This window comes from Melanotaenia boesemani, chromosome 3 (genome assembly GCF_017639745.1).
Source record: "Melanotaenia boesemani isolate fMelBoe1 chromosome 3, fMelBoe1.pri, whole genome shotgun sequence".
Classification (NCBI taxonomy): domain Eukaryota; kingdom Metazoa; phylum Chordata; class Actinopteri; order Atheriniformes; family Melanotaeniidae; genus Melanotaenia; species Melanotaenia boesemani.
The window spans coordinates 7296046-7323265 of NC_055684.1; the positions used below are offsets into that span (position 1 = coordinate 7296046).

At 39.8% G+C, this 27220-nt stretch overlaps 1 protein-coding gene across 3 annotated transcripts in view; it reads left to right on the forward strand.

Moving 5' to 3' along the window:
- Positions 1-27220, forward strand: part of LOC121636354 (copine-9-like) — a 194949-nt gene that overhangs the window by 126687 nt on the left and 41042 nt on the right. For 2 of the 3 annotated variants that reach the window (XM_041979806.1, XM_041979807.1), the window contains 5 exons: positions 12671-12734; positions 16470-16573; positions 17477-17581; positions 24797-24838; positions 27026-27101. In XM_041979806.1, coding sequence (XP_041835740.1) covers positions 12671-12734; positions 16470-16573; positions 17477-17581; positions 24797-24838; positions 27026-27101 — 391 coding nt within the window. Of the gene's footprint in view, positions 1-12670; positions 12735-16469; positions 16574-17476; positions 17582-24796; positions 24839-25374; positions 25445-27025; positions 27102-27220 lie in introns of those variants that run through there. The other variant, XM_041979808.1, reaches the window with a different exon arrangement.

The following is a 27220-nucleotide window of genomic DNA, read 5'->3' on the forward strand; positions in this document are numbered from 1 at the left end:
TCCACAATGATGCCCAAGACCAGTAGCAACAGTATCACAACATCACAGCTTAGATAGATGAATCAGACACAAGCTGGTAGTTAGCACCGTGGCCTCACAGCAAGAAGGTTGCTGGTTTGATCCTCGGGAGGGGTTCCTACTGTGGCCTTTCTGTGTGGAGTTTGCACAATCTCCCTGTGTACATGTCAGTTCTCTCAGGCTTACTGACATGCATGGTGGGTAAAGTAGTTGCAGTGTTGCATATGCATTTACGTTTGTTGCGTCATATCAGTTTGCTAACAGAGTAAAATGTTCAGGGTAAAACTACAGGGCAGGGTTGTTTTCTCACAGTAAATAATGGGAATCCCTTACTAGTCTTCATCTTGAGTATTTGTACATCTAAGAAGTTGTTATAAAAAAAACAAGAGTCCTGATGTTGTGGCCGTGAAACAGCAGCCTATGGTTCTGCAGATACCTGCTAGTCATCTTGGTGGATGTTCGTACTTCTTGAAACAAACAGATTTTGCTAATTAACTAAAAATAGGAAAGATTATTTTATTAATGGAAAAGATTATTTAAAAAGTTCTTGTTAACTCAACAAGAGTTTTTTGTGTGTGTGTGTTTTAATAATTAGTCATCAATTGGTCTGAATCCAAAGCCAATAAATGGCTGAAAACAAGAACCAGACATCAAGGTTATGGGGCGATATTGTAGAAGATTGATTGGGGGTCCCTGAAGAATCTAGGGTCATTTACTTTCACTTTTGGCAACACTAGTGAACAAAATGAAGAAGAGCAAATCACTCAAATAAAAACCCCAAATTGTGACACAGAAAATGTCGCCCTTAATGAGCCCCAGTTTCCACTTTTTCCCGTTTTATTAAACATGTACGTTCATTTTGTGGAATTGAGCTAGTTGTATTCTAGCAGATTATTAGTAAATAGTGATATAGAAATGGGTTTGTTTTTTCAGATCATACTGTGATATCAAGGCCACAATATAAGATTCAGTCCTGACATGTTTGTTAGGATGAGAAACAGGTTGTTGTAAGTGAGCATCCAGTGGATGATTGTCCACCAAGGCTCAGTTTCCTTTCACACTAATAAAATCATCATGTTCTTGACTCTGACCTGCTTTCATTATTCCTCCAGTGTTTGAAATCTTTGGAAAGATTTTGTCTGTTGCACATGTTTTTTTTTCCTTTTTATTTTGTATTTAGGCCAAAGCAGCATGAAGCTGGTTGGCTTCCAGAAAGACGACAGCAGTAAATTTATTCTGTCTTTTCTCATTCAGTTCTTGCTGCTTTTTAGTTCTGCTTGTAAAACTCCTCAATAATCCACTTAAACATCACTGAAAGGAAGATTACCCTCAGTGCCATCTTACTGCCAATTAAATAGCTCTTTTCTCATCCTGGGTGAAATTTCTCTTCACCTTTCAGAGCAGGGCAGAGTGAGTGCAGAAGAAGGAACACAAACATGCATAATGAATCATCCTTTTTCTGAACGAGGCCAATGTGCACATTTTATCTTTAATTATTGGCTCTGAGGAGACACAGAGTGCACGTCCTCCTGCATGTCTCATCTGGTATTCTGTCTCCCTCTTACTTATGTCTTTGTTCTTAAAATTTTTTTCTAAAGACTTCTCTATTCTCCGATCAACCTGTGTATCCAATGTCCTTTTTATGGTTGCATTTCTTCTCCAGGGGGGTCTCTCTCCTGCCTGGGTGGAGAAGGTTATTCTGGACTGAAATTACTACTCGGTGCAAACAGTCTGATGAAAACTGTACACACTCTGGTCTACAATGAGCTGGTTGGACACCACTTTCTGTCCCCGCCCTCACATGAAAACAAGCTATACTTCTGCATGGGGCAGGACGATATGTGATGACATTTTCTCTACTGATCCATCTCCATATAGAGTTTGTTAATGTTGTGAATTTCAAAACTTTACTAATACCAACAGCTTTGCTATGAAATCTGAAGGTGCCGTTTGAACCTCTTTCCTTCATTATGAATGTTTTCATAAGGAGGTGGTAGCCACATATGGCGAGATGCTGGATTTGTCACTTAAAGTCTGGAAGCACAGTGAGCCTGGGATAGTCTTGTTATGGATCATTTTGTGCAGTAATTCCAGCAAAACAAACTTTCATGACATTGTCAGTGAAGGAGAGCAAAAACAAACAAACAAAAAAACCAGATAAGATCATTCAGACATGTCGTCAGCTTACTTTTTTCACAAGTCTTTATGAAGTTAATGACAGTTGTGTTTGTTAGCAGCTCTTAGTTTAGTTCGTACATATTGAAAATCTCTGGAGTATTTTGAAGAAACTACACAGATCCCATTTCTATTTTTGGTTCTGGATAAGTGCAGACGCTTCACTTCATCACTGATAGGTTCATTTGCTTGAGAGGAATGTGACTTTGTTGCTAAGTTCTGTTCCTCTGCCACACATCCAGGCTTCATAAGTGAAGGATTCACAGGTTGACTTAATTCATATTAAACCAGCTGATGTTATTCACTGCTGCACTTCTTGTTTCCTGATCATACCTTTTATAAGACTGTACTTATTTTCCTCACTCAGAAACTCTTCAGCTTCATTAGCTGTCTCTCTTTCCTCTGCCTGTTCTCTAAAATCAAACCTCTTCCTCCGTTCGCTGCTCTCTGTGGAGAACATAAGAGCTTTTCATCAGGGCGTCATGTAATTGAATGAGCTGCTCACGCTGTCAGCCGCCTGTCATCCTGTCATCCTTGTCAGCAGGTGACAGGAGAGGAGTTGGCCATTGTTAGGGGTTAGGGGTTACCCCCCAGCACACACACACACACACTCTCTCTCTCTCTCTCCACCACTATCTCTCCTTTTTTTCTCCTATTCCCTACCTTGTTATTAAAATGAACATCAGCCTTCCCATGCAGAAAGCCCTGGAGACACATCGACAAAGACATGTCACACGTTGTCTGGAGTGGACACGCATGACTGCTGAACTCACCTGGCTGCATGCATATTTATGTGTTCTCACTAATTCTGCCTCTCCACCTCTTGCAACCACACATCCATGAATGGTGTCCAAGCAGCAGAGTCAGTGCTGCAGGGCAGGAAAGGTGTCAGACTTTTCAGACTTTCTGTCATGAGATGATGGTTGAAAGCATATGTAGAACTAGTGGACATTTTATCAGATCATCTTAAGCTGTAATTGAGAGAATAATTTCCTTATTCTCTTCAGTTTATGTGCCTTGATGTGTGTTATGAGTTCTATACTGTCCACTGAGGAAAACAGGAAAAAGAGCAGCCCCGCTCCTAAAATACACTGCCTGGCCAAAAAAAAGTCGCCATCAAAAAAAGTCACACACTTTAAGTTTTCTCTCCTTTCATGCTAATGAAGGACCTCCTTTAACTTTGTTCACAGCAGCTTTTGCTGTGGCATTGTTTCAAGAAGCTTCTGCAATGTCACAAGATTTATTTCCATCCAGTGTTGCATTAATCTTTTTACCAGGATCTTGTATTGATGATGGGAGAGTTCGACCACTGCACAAAGCCTTCTCCAGCACGTCCCAAAGATCCTCAATGGGGTTCAGGTCTGGGCTGTTTGGTGGCCAATCCATATGTGAATATGATGTCTCCTGTTCCCCAAACCACTCGTTCACAATTTGAGCCTGATGAATCCTGGCTTCGTCATCCTGGAATATGGCTGTGCCACCAGGAAAGATGGAATAACCTGCTCACTCGGTATATTCAGGTAGTCAGCTAACCTCGTTCTTTGGGCACATAATGTTGCTGAACTTAGACCTGACCTGATCACAGGCTTGTACAATAGGCTCTATACATGATGACTGCTTTACTTCATCTTCAAGGGGACAAAAAGAAAAATTTAATGCTTCTACACGACAGCACCTGACTACCACTTAAATAAGATGTCCCCTCTTGTTTGATTTTTTTGCTTGTGTTGTTCTTATTCTCAGATGTCGCTTTGGAGGAAAGCGTCTGCTAAATGACTGTAGAATAGAAAGTAGAATAGAATAGAAGCTACTTAGTTGAAGTTAAATAACTTGCTGCCAGCTGAAAGATAATTGCCCAGGCAGTAATTATCCAGTAGGAGCCTCGTGCCTATTTACTTAGTTAAATCCAATTCTTTTGGCCAGAGAGTGTGTGACTCCTTATCTCAGGCCACCATTTTTGGGGATATTACAATTCAGGTAGAATTCACTAGATAAAATCTACGTGAAAGCAGCAACACATCTGTTTAAAGCCCCTCATGCATCTGTAACAGAACTTCTGTACTTGAGCTGAAACCAGGCAGTCAGTATAACTCCCATCAACTTAACTTAGATGAACATAACTGAAGCCTCTGAATCACTGTGTCAGTGCAGAGGAAGCATTGTTCCACCTGTGTCAGCCATGTTTGGATGAACTTATCTGATTGATTCAGAGCTTTCACAGATTCAGATCTGTATCTGAGTACATGAACAGAGTTAAGTTCAAGTGGCAAATACTTTCTTGTTTAAAGTAATCCAACACATTGGGTTATCACAGATTATTTACCTGCCGCTACACACCCGTATAAATCAGGTGTGCAGCAGCAGGTAAACATGTGAAACCTACAGGACAGCAGCCCTGGAGGACCGGAGTTGGTGTTCTAACTGTATTTAATGTCAGCTGACGAAAATAAGGGATCTTTTCTTTACTTATGGACGTTGCTTCTGGTCTCCACTGACATAAAGATGACTGGCAGAACCAAAACAGAAAACTCTGTGAGCCAGTTATACACCTTTCTCACAACATTTCTTGCCATGGAAATTCACATTCTGCCTACATAAACACAATATCAACTTAAAGAAGAAGGGCTGTTAAAAATGTATATATACACACACAGTAAATATATGATATTTGCATCAGTTGCTGTGTGCTTTTCTTTATATTTCTCAGAGCACTGATAGAAATCCCCTGCTCTGCAGATGTTGCCAGCAGGTCAGTGGCTTGCTTCCCACATTGACTGGTGAGAGCCGGATGAATCATGTTGTGTACTCCTGTACGCCCCAGTAGTACCTAATGGCCTTAAATGGCCATAGATAGGTTATATAAGATTCACGTAATCTTGAGAAACTCAGCTTTACATAACTCAAGATCATTTTTCTCCCTTTCTGCTTGTACTGTTTTTTTTTATTACCTTCTCATTTGTCATTATCTGACATAGAAAATGGACAAAAGACAAGTTCTTTCTCATAATAACAAAAATGTTCAAAGAGCAAAAGGCAGTTTTTAAGGCATACCAATTATATTTACTAGAATCTGATTATACAATCCAATTATAACAAATGAACCACAATAGTTCACTTTATAATAACTGTGTTCATATAAAGGGAAAGGATAACCTCCATCAGATCCAAAACCAGGAAGAAAAATGTCTCATCAGAACCAGAACCCAGATGGCAATCTGCCTGGACCAGTTTGGGGTGGAGAGGGCAGAGGGGTCAACAAGCTTTATAACTCTGAGCCAGTTGCCAAAGAAGAGAAATTCAAATGAATGACAACAGCAACGTCAGATATTTATAAATGGAGAGTAAAACAAGCAGAGAGGAGCCCAGTGCATCATGGGACGTCCCACAGCAGCTGCCGCTTATAGCAGACAGGGGCCTGACAACTGGAGATTCTGCCTCCCATTCTGCTTATAGAGTTTAATCCCAGCATTCAGTCATCCTGGTCGGAGTCTGCCATCATGGATCATCCTGACTTGGAAATGTTTCCCACTCTTCCTCACAAACTGGCTCCAGATCTGTCAGATTGAGAGCATCTCTGGTGATACTGCCACCACCATGCTTCACTGAGGATATGTCTGGTGATGAGAAAATCTAACCTTGGTCTCACCAGACCAGAGCATATTTTCCAGCATGTTTCTAGGTGACTTTATGTAACTTTTTGCCAGACTACAGTGTTTCTCTTTGTCATAGTCCAGATGTGGAGATAACAGGAGATTGTTCTCACATGTACGACACAGCCAGAACTTCCTGCAGATCCTTCAGTGTTTCTGCAGGTCTCTGCAGCCTCCCTGACCAGTTTTCCTCTTAATCAGTTTAGGGGGACATCCAGGTCTTTGTAATGTCCCTGCTGTCCCATATTTTCTCCACTCTGATGACAGTCTTTATTGTGCTCCATGGCAGATCCATGTGACCGTCTCCGATCGATACTGTACCTTTCAACCATCAGATCTTGATGACAGCTTCTGCTGCAGCAGGAAACATGAGGAAATTTCAGGAAAATCCTATGAAGAGAGCTGGAATTGGAGTTTCTTTAATTGTGACAGTTGTGTTTTTATGTTTTCTGTTATTTCTGTGTCAGATCAATTTGTTTTTTCATTTTGACTGTTCAGGTTGTTAAAGGTTGCAATAAAGGAGGAAACATTATTTATTCTGGTTTCAGTTTTTAACATCATAAAAAAGCTGGATTTTTACCAGGGGTGTGAAAACTTTTTTCATCAATTCAAATCAATTAAACTCAATTCAATTCAGTTCAATTCAATTCAATTCAATTCAATTCAATTCAATTCAATTCAATTCAATTCAATTCAATCCAGTTCAATTCAATTTAGTTCAGTTCAGTTCAGTTCAGTTCAATTCAATCCAGTTCAATTAATTTCAGTTAAATTAAATACAATTCAGTTCAATTCAGTTCAGTTCAGTTCAATTCAATTCAATTCAATTCAATTTAATTCGGCAGTTATAAATAACGAGATGATGTTTGAACTCTGGCTCACTGTAAGTGGTTTGCTAAAAAGTCCCAAATCCAGTTGCATAAGGGGGCATCTAATCCAAGGTGGTGTAATTTGGACCAAAGTTTGTTCGGCAGGACGGTATTAAAAGCCAAATTAACGTCGATAAAGAGCAGCCTTGTATAGGTGTTGTTCTGCTCCAGATGTTCTAGTAAAGAGTGGAGCACATCAGCAATGGCGTCTTCTGGTGTTCCTGCATGCAAACTGGTAAGGGTAAAGTGTAATACACTGTAAAGGTCTTGCAGATTAGTGCCTGTTACGCCTCAGTTTTGTCAGGTTTTCTCCCAATTAAAGTGATGTCATTTTCATTTGCTGGAGTATTTTGCATTATTTAAAGAAATAATGATTATATGAAACAGAGTGGAGAGCTTTGTTGCATTGGAGTTGTGTGAGCATGTCTGTTGTATAAGAAATGTGGGGATTCATTTCAGGCAGTTGAAGATGTGTGAGGAAGACAAGTACAATGTGGGAAAACTCCTGCTGTGGGACACACACTCACATGCACCCATATCCATTCGCTTTGATGTCTTCCATCTTGAAGTTATTTTCTCCGTCTTTGGAGTTGGGTTCCTTTCATCATGTTGTGTTTGTGCTCCAGTCAAGGAGCTTTTAGCAGAAACAGCAGGAAAGTTAACAAGAGCCTCTGAAACAAGTGCTGCTTTTGTGTGTATCAACGTTGGAGGTATCCCCACCATCACTCCTGACCATGCAAAAGTCATTAACTACCAAATGGTCATTCATCACTGCTCACATTCATTGTTAAAGTCGAAAGCTTAGAAGAGAGTGATTGCCAATAGAATCACACTAAGCGAAAATTGGAGGAGCAGGAATTAATTCTAGCTTCGAGTGAAGGTGTTTTACCCGCCATCATGCGCTCAAGGTTACGTGACTGTGTTCAGAATAGAGGCAGAGGAGGGACATTCAGCTGAGATGAAACTGCAGCTCAAGGGCACAGAAAACAGCTTCTCAGAAACAATATGTTACCGTAGGTGTTTATGTTTGGTATCATCATGGATTACAGCATGCGCATGTGTTGTGGGTGTATTTGTGTTGTGGATGTTTGTGGCAGCATTTGTGAACTCCAGTCGGTGTTTTAATGGGAGCGCAGCATCACCTGGGCCTCTTTCAGCAGCGTAGCTTCAAGAAGATGGAACAAATCACTGTGTCGCACTGGGAGCTGGAGTGTGACCTAACAGCCACAGGGAATTATCAAGACGATGATAAAGGTTTTCCCACTTTCAATCTTGGCTAGAAAAATTTTAATTATCTGTCTTTTTTTCCCCCCTATCAGCCTTTAATCCTCTTGTGCACAGATAGTGAAATAATAAATGATATGACAGGTATCATTTCATGAGATTGTATCAGCTTTGGAATCAGAGGAGATCACACAGGAATGGTTTACTGGAGAGGGAAAAATTTAATTATAAAAGTATAGAAAACGTGATCCAGTAATCCGTGGGTTGGGTTTGGGACTACCCCCCGGTAGCTTGTTCAAATTCTGTACTTGGTCATGAGGAGAATGTAAAGAAACTTAATATCAGAGGTGTGTAGCCTGTTGGAGGGTGAATGGTGCTATAGGACGCCAGTCAGACAAGAGGGAGCAAGGTTATGGAGGGCTTTGAATGTGAGGAGGAGGATTTTGAATTGAATAAATAGTGGAACAGGAAGTCAGTGGAGTTTATGGAGGTTACGGTTGATATGATGATAGAGGAGGTGTGAGTGATGAGTCGAACAGCAGAGGTTTGGATGTATTGAAGCTTCATGTGATGAACTGTGCAGGTTGCTGTTGCAGTAGTTGAGCCTGGATGCGATGAAACCACGGATAAGAGTTTCAGCTGCAGGAAACGAGAGAGATGGACGGAGAAAGGTGATGCTCTTCAGGTGGAAGAATGCTGCTTTGGTGATTTGGTTGAAGTGTTGCTAAAAAGAGAAGTTGTTGTCGAGGATGATGCAGAGGTTGTGAGAGGATGAAGATATGGAGAAGTTATCAGTACTGAAACAAATGTTCTCGGTGGGTTTGGTGATGGATTTGGGGCTGATATTAATGTTGTTGAGAGGGAGCAAGTAAAGCACAAAGAGAAGTGGACCAAGCACAGAACCCTGGGGAACACCACAGGACAGTGGTAGTATGGATGCTGAGCAGCTGGACAAAAATAGCAGCTACTGCACCACAACACTGTTAATTTCATCTCAGCATTTAATGCTCATGTTGAATACAGGTAACTGGTCATCACTTTGTGAGAAGGTACAGAAACAATCACCTCATCTTGAATAATAATACATTTCTTGACAATCACCCTAAAATGTAATAATAAAACAATAAAAAGTTACATTATTACCAAAAAGTTGTTAAAATGTAGATAAAAAAAAAGTACATTTAGCCCAAGAATATGATCATTTATATAAATATATAAAAATACATAAATGAATACAGTTAAAGTTAAAATAGTACAGGTTGTGGATGGTCTAGATAAGGTAGAGAGGTTCAGAGTGCAAAATGACTGTAGATGGGCCCTAAAATGTTACTATGACCTGTAGCAGCTATCAGTAGCAATGCAAACAGTTTAGTGACTGTGACTTTAGATACTAAGGAAACTTAATAAGCCTAGAAAAATATTTGTGAACTTTACAGTGCAGCAATAGAGAAGCCTTAACTACAAACTTCCCAGACGGCTATGGACACCACCATCTCAGGAGTCATTAAAACAAATAGCATTGGAACTGGACATCAGTCAGGTGTCTGTTCAAAGCATCAACAATTTGATTGATCCGGATCCTTGGTGATGAAAAATTAGAAGATTTAGCTACAGGTAACATCTAACAATAGGAAAAATCTCCACCCCAGTAAGATAACAGACAGGAGAACTGTGGTTTCAGGGTACTGGTCAAATGTCTGGCTTGGCAACGGGTGTTATAAGTTCTGTTATAGTTGGCAGGGAAACTTAGTCTGCAGACATGCAGTGTTAGAAGTGGTACTCGGCTGCACGGTGGTTTGCATAGCTGCCTCACAGCATGAAGGTCACTGGTTCAAGCGTCAGAGTTTTTATGTTCTCCATGTGTATGTATACTCTGGCTTCCTTCCAAAGACATGCATGTTAGGTCAAATGGTTGGTCAGTCTAAGTTTGTGTGAGTGGTTGCTGGTCTCTCTGTACTGGTCCTGTGATAGACTGGTAACCTGTCTAGAGTTTATCCGGCCGTTCACCTGCTGGGATAGATTCCAGCTTCTCTGCAAACCTGAACTGGAATAAATGGTATAAAAATTTCTTATTTATTTTTTTAAAAAGCACTTTTTTAGAGCAGCTTAATTTGAACCAAAAGTAAGTGCATAAACAAAATCTGCGAACAAAGCGTCACTTCCAGTGGATAACTGCAGAAGCAAAGAGACCTCTACTCAGAAATAACTCAAAGCTCATTTCTAATCCAGATGCAGTTTGAAAGTAATAACTGACATGGTTATGTAATTCATCACTGAGTGAGAAGCCTTGTCTCTCTTTTGAGAAATTTGGAGGCTGGAGCTGAACAGAAGACTTGTGTGGAGGTCTTCTTTTCCCTGCTGTTATATGATAACTGGAACTGGTGGTGAGATCAGTACATCTGTCACATTTACTCTGATTCATCCCAGAATAAAACGTGACAGGCTGCATCAGTAGATCAACGGTCACTGAAGCTGTGGTCTGACTGCAGCTACCTCATTATATCATGTACTGTTGACACCATGTAGGAGGAGGTTAAAGTACATTGTAGCTTACCGCATTGAACATTCACAAATTAATTCAAGAAATAAAAATGTTATCATTAAAATTATATAGAATTTAGAGAATTCACACAGCAGTTAACACTTTACAAACTCCAAATTATTCAAAATATTGATCAGAAAACATCAGTACATTAGATGTTATTTTTGTGAGATCAGATTCAGGAATAGCAGAGAAAATGAGCTTTTTTTCTGAGCACAGGACTTAAAGTTAAGTCCTGTTTATTCTATGAATAAGTGTGATCAAAGGTCATAAAGTCAAAACCAAATGAATCAACGTGTCATTAAATTCTGGACCAGCTTTGACTTGGGGCTGGGGCCACACTTTATATGAACTAATGTGTGAGCTCAGTTCTTAATGTCACAAACAGAAACTAACAGTGTGAAATTATTTAGATGGCGTCTCAGATTAGAACAGTTTTTAGTTCAGGAAGACTAAAAACTGTCCTTTGAATAAGGATCTGCCTTTCATAATTCAATGGTTATGAACTCAGTTCATCCACTAGTGGGCAGTGCTGAGTTCAGAGTTCATTTTTTAAGTTCTGATGTCAGTTTTGGACACCGATTGGTGGCGGTAATGCAGAGTATTTGCTACCATCTGACACGCTCATGGCGTTTCTTCAAAAGCTCTTGCTACAGCTGTTTTTGTTGTCTTCTTCCTGTTCCTCTTCTTCTTCACTGGTTTGTTCCCTGCGCTGGTCACATGGCAGCTATACTGCTCAGCACTGCCCCCGCAGTTTCCAGTGGTAACACAGGAGACTGACAAAAGTGTCTTTCCCTCTGCATATCTGCCTTCTGTGTCGAGCATAAATGGGCCTTTAAACAGATTGCATTCTGGGTACTCGCCCACTTGCAAATAGCAAAAACCGGCTATGGCTGTCAGACATATGAACTCACATCTGACTCTAGAATACTTTGGTATCCAGAAGTTCATGTTCCACTCAGTGACTACAAGGTGTCCAGGTAAATTCAGGTGAAGAGTATGTGGGAGTGGGGGATGGAGTCAGTTGCAACAAGCCCATCAAAGTGATAGAAGGCTACCTCAGACAACAATTCATAGATTTCTTTTAATTGTATTTTCATCAGTTCTTTATTGTCAGCCTCCTGGTATATCTGTATATGATGCATATCTTTCAATCTTACTGGAGATGTTCTTCTAGTCCGTAGTGACCAGTGCAATCATGTATGCTGTGGTGTGTTGGAGGAGCAACATCAGCTCCAGAGATGCCAGCAGAATCAATAAACTGATTAATAAGGGTGGTAAAGTCATTGGACAGGATGATCTTACCAGGAGACAGTCAGAGACGGGAGGTGGTCTCCATCATGGACAGTTCTTCACATCCATTAAGCAGCACGCTGGAGGCACAGTGGAGCTCTTATTCAGACAAGCTGCTGCAGCTCTGCTGTCTGAAACAGACGTTTATAAAATCTCTCATTTACAATAACTGTACAATAAATCCTCCAAGTGGGACAGGTGATCACATCTCTGGTCCATTAGTCCATGCCACACCCACGGAAATGTTTTTATTTGTCTGTTTTTCTGGCTATATTCTCTTTGTTTGTGCTCATCTAATTTGTGTTTATATTTTTCTTTTATGTTATATGTACATTTTTAATGTTACCTCTGATGCTGCTGTGAGAAAAGAATTTCCAAGATAGATAAATTATCTATCTATCTATCTATCTATCTGTCTATCTGTCTATCTATCTATCTATCTATCTATCTATCTATCTATCTATCTATCTATCTGTCTATCTATCTATCTATCTATCTATCTATCTATCTATCTATCTATCTATCTATCTATCTATCTATATTTTTCTCAAATACTATTTTCTACTTCTAGAGACCTTTGTTCTGTCTTCAATACAATAAATAAATGAGCTTTTAGTTTTTGTGAAACGAATTATGACACATATGTTGTGTTAATCTAAGGTTATATTTCCCTAATTGTAGAACTGAACCAGGTTCATCTTGATCTTAAATCTTATATTTCCTTTTGTTTTGGATTTGTATTGTTGACTGTTTGTCTCTGAGATATTTTGGTCAACAAAATGTAGTGAGGCATCTAATAACCACAGGTAATTAATGTAGTATAGGAGCACATAAAACAACAAAGCCTCATTGTTTTTCTTGTCTTCCATCTTTAACCTCTTCCCGGTTCTCTCCCACAGTGGGATTCCTAACAAGAAGTGTGGAACCATCATCTTCACAGCTGAGGAGCTGAGCAACTGCCGGGTTAGTATCAGATCATACACATGCGGTCAGGAAGTTCATCCTGCGGTCTCCGTTCATGACTTTGCCAGGTGAATTAAAATGAGCGTGCAGACTTGAGAATAATCTTGGGATGTGCATGAAGTGGAGGTGAAGTCAGATTGTACTTTTCCTTCAAAGTGAAAGACATTCATAAACTATTCAGCCACATTTTAGTATTGTTTGTTTTTCTCGCCACAGTGGATAAATAATAATTAGAAGCTTAAACAGGGAGCCATGTACATTGTGCACACACAAACATCCTCACCATGGCATGACCTATTATACTTCCACACATTTAATGATCTCGAAACCAGACCAGAGGGGTTCACACATAATTGGCCTTCATTTGCTTCACTTCTTGATCACACACCTGAATGTCTTAGTTGATCAGAAGAAGACATTTCAGTTTACCCAGACATCCGTTTTTACTGGCATGGGTCCAGAAGTCTGCACATTTTTATTTATTTCAACCTCACATTTATACAGTAAATGTTGCTGTAGTTCTGTGGGTCATGCTGACGTTGAATGAGACTTAAAAACCTCAGATACAAATCTCTTCAAATGTTAACGTCGATTCTGGAAATAGTAAGTAAATAAAAAAAGTTAAACACCTGACTGGCACATCTGAAAACTCTTAGAAACCTTACCCCCAGTGTTCAGTTTGACCCCAAATTTAGTCAGTCTCATGGTTATACTGTCATGTGTGACTAGTCAGTTTTAGTTAACTTCATCTGCCCATGATTTATCATGTTTCTTATTTTTGTGCAAGTCAATAGTTGATTTCCATCTCAGCTTAAAGGCTCATTTATTTCTGTAGTTAGTAACATTAACATGACAGCTGTGGAACTTCAAGTTTGCAGCCTCAGCTCATGATGTTAGGTTTGCATGGATCATCAGGACGGCTGGTGTGGAAATGTGTTTTCAGCTGGGATATTCACTCAATACCGTTTACTAAGCATCTTCTTTTGTTTTACATCACATGTACATCATGTGGGTTCTGGTTCTGGCTCTGGGGTATATTCCATGAATGTTATCCAAGAAAGAAAGACTCATCTAAAAAATTCAGACTCAAACCAGCTCCATCTCCTAATTAAACCTCAAGTTGTTGTCCGGGAACACAGCTCAGCCTTATTTAATTCAGACTGATTCCAGACAGACTTCCATAGTCTGAATTAGTGTAGCACACGGGATATCCAACAATCCCAAGTAAACCAGTGAATGAAAAGTTGATAAAATGAGCAACACTAAAGGCAATGTGCCATTCCTTTCACTGGTGGACCAAACACTCCTGACAGAGCAGAACTAAGAATACAAACATATTTTTACCAAAAACAGGCAAAACATTAACAGAACCAGAAAGTGTCACTGTGCAGCAGCTTTGTGGGCTTCTGGAGGAGTAAAAACTTACAGTGTGAGTAATTCCAGCAGACAAGGTAACACAGCGATTAGATAATAGCTGAATTAGTCGAACCATATAACTACAATACATTTTATATGATTAATTACCCACTCCTTGGTTACCCCCCTTTCTTTTTTTAAATCTTTAATTCTAAAAACCAAAATCATTGTAACAAAATCAATGATACTCATTTTTAGCTTATATTGACTACTATCGACATGTAAAATAACTTGTGTATATTTAGTGAGAAAAGAAATAACATCCTGTAATTAAATTGGCGTTTAATCTTCTGAGACCCAAACTTTAATTTGACTTGCATTAGAGATTGTTTCTAGCTATTTGGGGTTAGGAGGAACCAATAAATAGAATTGTATGATTTTTTTGTATTATACACATTTTAATAAAATATACATATTTTATTATATATGATGTAAATGTTAATATTATTTTTAAATTGAAAAAACAAAATCTCAGCTGACACCACCAAATGGCAGTGTAAGTATTTACCAGATTCCAGTTATCCAGAAGATTTGAGAGAGAAAAAAAGGGAAAGAATATTAATCTGTAACGGTTTTATAGCAAATTTTGGCAGAGGACGTTTTTGTCCACTAATGACCTGAAATGGTGGTAAATTGGATCACAATGGTTAACTTCCACTGTTGCTCACTGTTGATCTGTCCCTCGGTTTTTAAACTGACTGTTAAGCCTCGTTTCCATCAACGGGTCGGGGTGGGGCAGGTTGCATTTTTTTACGTTTCCATATTTGTAAACTGGGAAGGGTACCCTAATATCTGATCCGACCCATTCTACTGTTTTTGGGATCCTTCCTTTGGGGTACCAATGTAATCAATCCAACCCAAAAAGGTGGAGCTTGACACACAGCAATCTGTTGGCTTGTTTAAAAAAAAAAGTAACTTTGCGTGTGTCCTTACAAAAAAACAAGCAGGAATGGCTTCTTTTTAGAGCAACAGATTTTCTTTTTGTTAATTAATTTTTGGTTTAAAATGCTGTTATGAAGCAGCGTTACGAAGCAATGTTACGAAGCAGCATTATGAAGCAGTGTTACGAAGCAGGGTTACGAAGCAGTGTTACGAAGCGGCGTTATGAAGCAGTGTTATGAAGCAGTGTTACGAAGCGGCGTTACGAAGCAGCTTTACGAAGCAGTGTTACAAAGTGGATGTTGGAGGAGGTTTGTACTTTCTTTGGGAGGAAGCGGTTCAGAGAGAGCTTGACGGGGCCATCCAAAACTAAATGTTTTGGTTATACTTTAACCCTTTGATGCATAGTGTCCACTACAGTGGACACATATTTAAAGGCTGTTTTTAAATGTATGCATGGGTGTGGATCATAAATGATCAACTTCATTGGACATTAGTGAATCACCAATACTCTGCCACGTATAAAGAATAACTAAATTTGATATAGTATATATACTTGCATTTTAATTACCAAGTTTGCCTTAGTGATAAACAGGACAAGAAAATGATCCAGGTGTTTTTATAGAAAATTGATATTATATTAACATGACAAGATATTATTTTATAAATATTTTCATAGATAAAGTAGAAAAATCAATACACTGAGTAAAAGTTAAAATGAGATTAAAACACAGAAAAACAACAATGTGCATGCCTGTACAAGTAAAATATTTTATTTAAAAAAATGTGGTACTTTTTTGTAATAATTCATGCACCAGAGGGTTAAGTAAGGCGTCGGGCTGCAATGGCGTCATGCTATCACGTAGCTGAGGCATCTATCACTATCCGGCTGATACTCTGCCTCTCAGGTAAGGTTACTGTTGGCTGTGGGAATGCAACAAGATTGCAGTTTACAAACCATATCCGCACCCAAACCGTCCCGTCCCGACCCACATCTGTTGGGGAAAACGAGGTTTAAGAACTTGCTCATATGACAGGATTGACGTTTACAAGCAAACAAAAGCAAATTGGAAACACTAAATGTTTGATTTCCACCCAAAAAAAAGAGATCACATGCAAATATGCTGATATATTCTTACTTCCAAATGTTTAACTAAAAGTTTTTTCCTGGATCACTCAAAATCTGTTCTTAGTTCGGGATATAAAAGCTTCAAGTGTCCACAATGTATTGGTACAGATAAATCTCAGGGGCCAGGACTGGCTTCCAAACCCGGTGTGATGCAACAAAGCACACCTTCAGTTTAGCTTTCACTTTGAGCAGGTAGATATGAAAAGTTGGTTTTAGTGTCAAACTCTGATCAGATATCTCTCTGTCTGAACTAAAGATAACTTGGACAGAGTTACAGAACACATGAAAACAAAATGTTGTTGTTCTCTCAGGACCTAGCCACCATGCAGTTCTGTGCCAACAAGCTGGATAAAAAGGATTTCTTTGGCAAGTCTGACCCTTTCCTCGTCTTCTACCGGAGCAACGAGGATGGAACGTAAGTGTGTGTGTTTGTTAGAGTGAATGTAAATCCTCTACTGTACACTCCATCTGTTAGTCCCTCAGCTGAAGCCAGCAAGGGAAAATCTGCCAGACTTTTCTCTTGGATCCTGTCCCAGGAGGAGACTAAAAGGAGGAAGGGCTAACAGATTTTCTTGACACTGAAACAGATAGTTCCAGTCTGTATTTAGATGAATGTGTCAGAGATAAAGCTCAGAATCAAATCCCTCTGCAGCCTTGTCTGCTTCCTCTCCCAGAGGTTTCATTCAGCTGTTTTTTTTTTTCTTACAGATTTTATCTCTGTGTTACCTACATGGTAATACGTATTCAGAGAATAAAATAACCTGTTGCTGCTGCTGTAGCCCATCTGCATTAAGGTTGGATGTATTGTGTGTTCAGAAATGCTACTCTGCAGACCTTGGTTGGAACCAGCACTCATTTGACTTCCTGTTGCCTTTCTATCATCTCCAGCCAGTCTGCCCATTCTCCTCTGACATCAACAAGACATTTTGGTCCAGACAACTGCTGCTCACCGGATATTTCCTCTTCTTCAGACCATTCTCTGTAACCCCTAGAGATGGTTGTGGGTGTGAATCCCAGTAAATACTCAGACCAACCATGCCACGTTCAGTCGCTTAAATCCTCTTTCTTCTTCATGCTCAGTTTGAACTTCAGCTTCAACTTCATCTTCACCATGTCTACATGACTAAATGTACCTAGTTGCTGCCATGTAATTGGCTGATTAGATATTTTTGTTGTCTGGAAGTGGATGGTGGATCTATACACATGTTCTAAACTTAGATTAACTTCACAGATTTCCAGCTCATTCTACATCCAGCCTGGCATTTTATGATTGAAGGAATTTAATAGTTTTTGTCTGTTTTCATGTTTGTGTTTTTAGGTTTACCATCTGCCACAAAACGGAGGTGATCAAGAACAATCTGAACCCTGTTTGGCAGTCATTTACGATCCCAGTTCGAGCTCTGTGTAATGGAGACTATGACAGGTGAGACGGTGACACGGTGGTCAGACCTTAAATATGAAGAGGTTGGAAAATTTTGTTCCAGTACAGTGCATCCTTCAACACTACATCATGGATCGTTTCCTTTTTGCAGCTGAATAGTCTTTTCTGTTCAGAAAGATTCCCAACTGAGTGAAACGACTCTTAATTATCTATGTCGTCATGCTGAGAGCTGGTCAAATTCTCAAGGAAAGACACCTACTTACAATTCCTTACAGACAAAACATTCAAACTGCACTTGAGTTTGGGCGACGTGGATCAGTGGGTAGAGTGGTCAACTTGTAGCCTGAGGGTTGCCGGTTTGATCCTCGGCCTATTGAGCTCATGTCGAGGTGTCCCTGAGCAAGGCACTGAACCCCAAATTGCTCATGATGGGTCATGGTTAGCGCCTTGCATGGCAGCTTCCACCAGTGTGTGAATGGGTGAATGTGATGTATAATGTAAAGCGCTTTGGGTATCATTCCAAGTACAGAAAAGTGCTACATAAGTACAGGCCATTTTCCATTTGATTAGTTTCATTTTTTTATACAGTGATGTAAACTGATGTTAATTTAGATAAATACATGAAGCTCAGATTAATCTCAAGGGAAGAACACATCTTCCCATGAGACTGTGCTTCAAAGGTGTGAGACTCTGCATTCTTTGTAAACACATGGGGAACAGTATCTGTTAGGGGACTGATCGTAAGTTCTATGGCAGCCTCTCAATTTTACTACTGGGTCGCAAACATAACTAAAATTAAATACTGGTCCAAGTCCAACTGGAAGCACAGTCATGTCCTCCAGTCTCTCTCTCGCTCTTTGCATTATTAACTGGTCCACTCACTGCAGACCCCACTGGCCTTACCTGCAACCATGTGGTCATCGTTGCCCTTAAGATATGGTTTTACTTTAGGAAGCAGTTTAAATTAACTGCTCCCTTTATCTAAACCCCAAATCTCGTGTTTAAATCCACATTCACTGATCCCACTTATTCCTTATGGCATGATAAAAGACTGAAATGTTTTGAGGATAAGACTTACAGAATTCAATCTTCTACCCTCTCATCTTTTTAGATATTTCCAGGTGAGGCACTGTGCAAAATCCAACTTTCCTCACCTTCCATGTGAGCACCCATGGGGTGAACTTTTACAACCTAATTGTATTTAGATTATTTTTATTCATTCAAAGACAAAGCTGGCACAGATTTTCTCAGATACGGTAATGTTTGTGACAGATGTGGAGGCTCACCTTGCAATCTTACGCATATGTTTTTCTCTCGTCCAGTCCTGACAAATTTTTGGCAAATTTATTTCAAAACAATGTCCAAAGTACTCTCAAAAAGTACTGACACTTGCTACATTGGTATTTTTATTCTTCCAGAAGAATATAGGCAATGATCTTTTAAAGAACTGGAAGTAATAGCTGTCACCTCTGTAATTTCTAAATGCCACCTCCTTCTTAACAGGAAGTCCACAACAACTCCTTCCACAACATAATGGATTAATGAGGTCATGTAACCCACCCTACATATTTCTTTTAAAATTTTTTAAATTATTATTCATTCATTCATTCATTCATTCATTCATTCTGTTTATGCATTTGAAAAATCCTTTTTATGGCCTTTTGAAACAGAAAACCTTAAATACCGTAGGAAAAAGGGCACAGCGATAGGGGGGAACAGATCTTAACAGAGAACACAGCTCAACACAAGACCGGTGTTATGCCACAATAAGTACCACTGCTTTAATAAGCACATTTATTAAGATCAAGTACTGAGTGTACTCCAATGTCACAGTATTATAAAGTATTTATTAAGATTTTTTATTTATTTATTTTGTGAAATGCTGTATTTTAGATTAAAAAGTTTAGTTTTGTTATACATATGTGGTCTATTTAAGATTGAGTATAGTCTTAGTGTCGGATATGAATTTTTTATTTTTATTTATTTATTTTTTTTCCTCCAACCGTTGATGTCACTTCCAACTAGTAAAGATGGACGTAGGTTTGGTTATTAGGGAGATTTAACAGAGGAGTATGAATCACAGCAGACCCTGACCTGCTGTAGATTTAGTTGGTCGCAATGTATTGGTATTTTTTAATCTTTTTGCCATGTAAAAGCAAAGGCTTTTATATAAGTTTGAAAATCACTGGAGAGTGTCTTTGATCATTTTTTGTAGGCTATTTTCCACTTTAAGCAGTAAGTCCTACATTGAGTAAAAAGGAAATCTACACACCTGAAGGATCAAAAGAGTACATTGAGAGATCACAATAAAGAACCCAGAAGCGCTTCCAGAGTCATTGTTTTCCATATTTATTAAGATATTTTTAAAAGAGCCACAGTGTGATTTCCCTGATGTTATTCCAAAAACTCTAAATGTTTTTCATCTGAAGCAAATATTGTCTTATCTCTTTCATTTTCCTCTCAAACTACACCAGAATGTTTTATGGTAAATGGTCTGTATTTATATAGTGCTTTACTGTATCTGGAATAATACCCAAAGCGGTTTACATCATCATGTGCACCCATTCACACATACATTCACACACTGATGGTGGAAGCTGCCGTGCACTAACCATGACCGATCAGGAGCACTTTGGGGTTTGGTGCCTTGCTCAGTAACACCTCGACATGAGCTCAATAGGCCGAGGATCAAACTGGCAACCCTCAGGCTACAAGATGGCCACTCTAACCAGTGAGCCATGCTGCTACATGTTATATACATGTTATAATCACCAAAGTTTTCTGGAGGAGAACAAGGTTTAATTTGTCACCTTTTTCACATTATCCGAGTTCGCAGGTATTCAGATTATTCATGACCTCACTGTTATATTTTGGGACATGCTTCTGGTACGATTGCTGTTCTGAAGTCAGGGTGTCTGGAAGCTGGAAGAGTTAAAAAGTTCTACCAAGTCCATAACTACCACAGCTCTTTCCAAGCAAACGGGGTAGGGTTTGAATAAAAAGTGATTTCTGGAAGCCTGTGCAATGATTTCCAGGAGAGAATCATGTCTGGTTTTAATGGTGAAGCGCATCCCTGATTAATTTTCAGCTGTTCCCTTATACAAAGAGGTGTCTCCAGATTTTTGTAATCATTTGATTATAATAATAATGAAAATAAATGTGGTTACCATGGCGGTGCTCACTACAGCTGCGGCAAACTGCTCTCCCAGCAAATGCCTTAAAAAAAGCCTTAAAAACAGAAATAAGTACATCTACAGCTGACACGAACTTCTTCGGATAGGACGGGATGTCGATCAGAAGGAAAAAACTGTTTTTTATTAACACACAAAACATCCTGGCGGACATGGTGAGAGCCCCCGGGTTTTCATGGATCACCATGCCCACGGTGAGGAGGCGAAGGCGGCATTGAGAGAGAAAGCAGAAGCGGGGCTGCAGGGCTGGAGTGTTTACCCGACTCCAGAGACAACCACACAAACCACCGCTTCCTAGCATTTTCCTCTCAAATGCATGCCAACAAGATGGATGATCTGAGGCTGCAGATAGCAACTGACTCCGGTAAGAGCTGATGAGGGAGTGTGTGCATGTACATAAACAACAGCTGATGTACTAACACAGTGACAGTGGACAGTCACGGCTCCACAAACCTGGAGTTTGTAACAGTTAAATGCAGGCCTGTGTATCTTCTGGGGGAGCTAACTGTGGTGTTTGTGACCGTTATTTACATTCCACCTGATGCAAATGATAACATGGCTAATGGACTACTTTACAGCAGCATTAGCAAACAGCAGATCAGACACCCCGATGCAGCACACATCTTAGCAGGGGATTTTAATCATGTGGACTTAAAACAAGAGCTCTACCAGCATGTCAAATGTGCCACCAGAGCAGCTAATACTCGGGACAAGGTATATTCTAAAATCAAGCTGGGCTATAAGGCTAAACAGCTAGCACACCTTGGCCAGTCAGACCACATGTCCCTGCTTATGATCCGTGCATATCCCCTTCCAGAAAACTGCTCCCAAAACCAAAAAGACTGTAACAACTTGGCCTGATGATGCCTCTGAGCAGCTGCAGGACTGCTTCGACAGAACTAACTCTGACATTTTCAAATAGATGTTCAGAGACAGTGTCTTATGCTACATCAAAAACTGCATAGATAAGGTCACAGTGGACAAGACCATCCACGTGTACCCCAACAGGAAACCCTGGATGACCCAGAAGGTCCAGCAACTGCTTAAAGACAGGAACAACACCTTCAAGTCTGATGACAGCGCACTGTACAGTGCAGCCAGAGCCAACCTAAAGAGAGGCATCAGAGAGGCCAAGACGGACTACAGGAGGAGGATCGAGGAATACCTGGTGAGTAACAACAGCAGGCAGGTGTGGCAGGGGGTCCAGCACCTCACAAACTACAAGGCCAACATCAGAGCTGCTGAAGGAGGCGCCTCACTGGCAGAGGAGCTCAATAACTTCTTTGCCCAATTCGAGGTAGAATCTTCAGAGGCAACTACACCACACCCTGCGGTCCAGAGCAGCTTCAACCTCACATTAAAAGAGCACGACGTGAGGCGCACGACGTGAGGCACACGCTGTGGACGGTCAACCCATGGAAGGCCATCAGACCTGATGGTGTCCCTGGACAGGTGCTGAAGGACTGTGCTGACCAGCTGGCTGGAGTTTTTCTAGGATCTTCAACCAGTCCCTGTCTCAGTCCATCGTCCCACCCTGCCTGAAGTCCTCCACCAGTCCCCCTGCCTAAGAAGCAGCACATCTCCAGGCAAGTAGCTCTCACTCCGGTAGTGGTGAAGGGCTTTGAGATGCTGGTACGGGGTCACATCACCTCACTACTCCCAAAAGTCTCGACCCTCACCAGTTTGCCTACAGGGCAAACAGATCTCCATGGTATCCTTCTACAAGTGTGCCACTGAGAGCTTGGTGACAGGTTTTGACAGCTTGGTGTACTGCATGTGTGTGGTACACCTGCTGTACGTTGGCTCAGAGGACGTCACTGCAAAGGGTCATAAACATGGCCCAAAAGATCATCGGCTGCCCTCTGCTCACACTGGAAGAACTGCATCATTCCCGCTACCTCTGGAAGGCTGGAAAATATGATCCAGGACTTCTCTCACCCCCGTCATGCTTGATCTGTTGCTGTCAGGCAGGCGGTACAGATCAATCACTGCAAGGACAAACCGGTTCAGGGACAGTTTTTACCTGACAGCAGTAAGAACAAATGGTTGAGTAGTTGATAATTCTACCTCATGTGCCTTAATAAGCTACCTCATGTGTCTTTATTTTGCAATACCTGTGCCATAATTAAAATAAGACATTGCAATAACTATATTATATAGTATACATTATACTCTGCATAGTTTATTTTAATTTATCTTATTTTTACATTATTTCATCTTATTTACTATACATTGGATTTTGTCTTATTTATTATAATTGTTGCAATTATTATTATTTAATTCTGTTTTGCACATACTGGAGGGCTTTGTAATTTCATAATTACACAAACATAAACTTCTATTCTATTCTATATATTCTGCATGTGACCGTACATTAAAGTTCTACACACAATTTTACTTTAAGGAACATTGTTCTGAAATTGCTCCACAATTTGTAGGAATAGTTTTTATCAAATTAAATCAAATCAAACTTTATTTATATAGCACCTTTCATACATAAAAATAGCAACTCAAGGTGCTTTACAGAGAGTAAAATCCCCCAGAACCCCAACCCAAGAGCAGCAAGCCCACCCCCCACCCCTTCCCATCAAACACACACACATCCCAGAGGGTAAAAGCAAGTTAGAAGGACCAAGGAAACGCTGTCATAAATTCTGGGGTCTAGTGGTGTGGGGAAACCTTACTCCTTACTGAACCTTTACATCTGAGACTCTGCCTCCCTAAGGTGCTCTTTTTATATGTAGTCATTCTACTGAACATCCAGATTTATCTTTACATTACTTCTTTCTTTTTCAGCTTTTTGTTGCCCTCATCTCAACTTTTATGAGATGCTGCTGCTGTTCTTCATGTAATAGTAAAATGTCTCACTTTCAATATTCTAATTCTGTATTGTGAACTAATTATTTTTGTTAGATTAGCAAATAATGGTTGTTGGCTTCCTGATCTTAAACTAATCTAATTAGTTTGCTAATAATTTCTATGCATCTTATTTGTGAGGAAACTGCCACAACTCTTGATACTTTCTTTTACATCAAATATGAAGACTTTCCTCTTTGCCTCCATTTGACTGACTGGAATACACTTCAGTTGTTATCTTTTATCACACTGTACCTTTTATTTATCATTATTATTTTATGTTTATTTTTATTGTATGTATTGATGGTGATTTTATGTATAGGACTTTTAAAATTATGTTTCTGTTGAAGTGTGCTATATGGATAAATGTTATTCCTTGCTCCAGGGTGGTGGAAAGGTACCAAGTGACGAAAGGTTGACCCACTGATTGTTTTGTAATATTCATGTTGTAAATGGAAAAAACCATTACACAATTGGAAATATAGATGTGTGATGGTCAAAATGTATCAACATCAGTGTCTTCACAAATCTTAATTTTGTACTAAGCAATGCACTTAGTTTGTACTAAGCTTAATACTGTCCATACACTCCTGTGTTTGGCTATTAGTCTTCCATTATTAAGACCTTAGTCTGACAATGAAAACGTTTAACATCCCATTTTCAAACGGCTGGTAAATACAGGAACTGTGAAGTACCAGGCTGGACTCTGTGATGATCAGAATAATGCCAGCAGTCGGCTGTACTGTTGGTCTCAGGCCAGTGCTGGTGTTATTGAGACCACCACATGGGCAGCACAGCAAAAATCTCAAGGCATATTCAGGTAACAACTAACTTTATCCAGTAATAAAAACATTCCCTCACAATTTGTTAAAAAAAGAAAAGAAAAAGATGTCAAATAACAAATTCAATTACAGGGTTTCTTTTTAGACTGATCTGATTTTGTCATCAATCCTGAGCTAATTTTCTCTCCTGTCTTGGACTGATATTTCCTTCAATCGTCTCTGATTTCTGTTAAAGTCTTACTTTTAATTGGGTTAGTAACCAGCCCCCTTACCAGTGCTGTTGTGTTTTAAAGCATCCTTTGAAAAAAGTTAACTTTCCCTTTGTTAATTTTCCTCTCCATCATTCCCATTTCTTTTCCCCCCTTTCATTCCCTGTGATTTTCAGCCCTTTTGTCTCACCTTGTCTTCCTCATCTCACCTCTCTCTAGGACAGTCAAAGTGGACGTCTATGACTGGGACAGAGATGGGAGGTGAGTCTTGCTCTGCATCTCTCTCTCTACTTTCTTCATTTCATTTTCAGCTCCACACGGAATCCCTCAAATGTCACACCAATTTTTTTCTGACTCAAGGCGTCTTATTAGAACAGATGGATAGCTCCACTAGCCTGGCAAACGCTGTGCGATGAATCAAAACCTGTGAGGGAAAGGTTGCTGCTGAGTGGACAGCAGGTCACAGTTTTTATGGCCTCTCTTTCTCACAGATGCTGGGTTTCTGGAGGAGTTCTCACAGACTTTCATCTTTCATTATAAGCCCTGTAGGGTATTTCAGGCCTCGTGTCACTGCTTTCCATAATTTAAAGAATTCTGCTGGTATGCTCTGTCAAAATGTCCACCTTTCAGTCCATGAGATTAATAAAGGCAGATGTTTTTGCTGATGCTGGCATCAGACATGTTTTTGTTGTACAGTATGTCGGCTGTTGTCTAAATAATGATATCTTAGAAAGACAACCAAGAATAATGGGACCGTTTTCACTTTCATTTTTATAACTCTGGGACAAAGTAAAAACACAACCAGGGCAGGAAGCAGGAGGTATGTCATCTCCAGGTTGTGTCTTTATTTTTGGGCTTCACCTGCCTGTAAGTATTACCCAGTATCCTCTGTTGACACACAGTGACATGGTATTAAATGGTCCGTGCAGAGGCTGGTGTTGTTGGCACTTCTCAGCTTTTCATTACCTGGCATCTCACCACATCAGTCCACAGAGCATCACATGAGTAACTCCAGATATTTAACAGCTACAGTACAAGACCCTCCATCCAGGGAAAATGTGCGTAGCCCTGTAATGATGCGTTCACTCCAAATACAAATTGACTCGTGTATTCGGCCACTGGAGTGTTTTTAAAACATTTCCCAAAACAAATATTCCCATCTGGTTTGATGAACCACCACAGATTAAATATTCCTCTGCCACAGTTATTTCCTCCATAAAAAAATGAGCTGCTTTGTACCTGGTACATGTAGTAGATTTAAGGTATTAGGAGAGAACACAGTTTAAAAAAAACTTCACATATTATATGATTAAATAAGATTGGGAAATTTACTCCTCCAGTTATACACCAGCGGGGAAGCTGACATCCTCATCAGGAATGAAGGTGACTGATTGTCATAAATATTTCATCCAGCTGAGAGCATCCTCACCGCTCAAGGCTGTTTTATGATTGTTATTTGTTGCACATTAGATAAGACGTGTTTTGGGTTTATGTGGCAGGTCGGTAGTAAAGCAAACATTTGTTGATACCAAGAAAATACTGACTACAGTATAACTACTGTAATAGACATCTTACTTAGGATTTTCATGGTTCTGGTTCTGATGCAAGTTTTCCTTCCTGGTTCTGGTTCTAATGCAGGTTTTTCTTCCTGGTTCTGGTTCTGATGGAGGTTTTCTTTTCTGGTTGGGATGCAGGCTTCCTTCCTAGTTTTGGTCCTGATGCAGGTTTTTCTCTCTAATTCTGGTTCTGACTGAGGTTTTTCTTCCTTGTTCTGGTTCTGATCGAGGTTTTTCTTCCTAATTCTGGTCCTGGTGCAGGTTTTTCTTCCTGGTTCTGGTTCTGATGGAGGTTTTCTTTCCTGGTACTGGTCCGGGGAGATCTCAGAGAGGAGGCAGGATGAAGATGAATACTGAATTAGCCGTTGTTAGGGCAAGGCCATTCGTCTGACAGCAAGAAAACGAACTTTCTTTCCTGACAAACTTTAGTTGTAACACTTTAAATGTATTAACCTAAAAAAATTTGCACAATTAGCTTTTTAGTCTGAACGCAGCCTAAAATCTGTAGTATTATTTTTCAACTAATTTGTTTCACAAAGTCACTTCTACTGGTGGCTTGTCTTTTATTCGAGCTCCTGGTTACAGGCTGACCCATTTCAAACACATTCTGCTCTTTCATCCCAGAATTTCTGACTAACGTAAAAATTTCTCGACACAACATGATGAAAAGCAATTTAACAAGTTTACCATTTTAAACAAGCAAATCTGTGAATTTTCTTAATATGAACTTTGTCCTGTTACCAGAAGGGAACCAGAAATAATCGACATGTCAGTGTGATGCGAGACGTTGCCAACACAGTTACCCAATAACATAAATAATATTCTTTGTAAACCCAGCAAGTAAATAATATTCCAGCTGCCTTGTTTTAATTTTTCTCTTTCTTTCTTCCAGTCATGACTTTATTGGAGAGTTTACCACCAGCTACAGAGAACTGTCAAGAGGTCAAAGTCAGTTCAACGTCTATGAGGTAAAATGTGAAAACAAGAAAAAAAGAAATGATATCAAAGATCTTCTCCTTAACTTCATTTTTCATGAAGAGAATATAAAAAATGTAAGAATGTTGTGGGAACTTGGAACAACATCAAT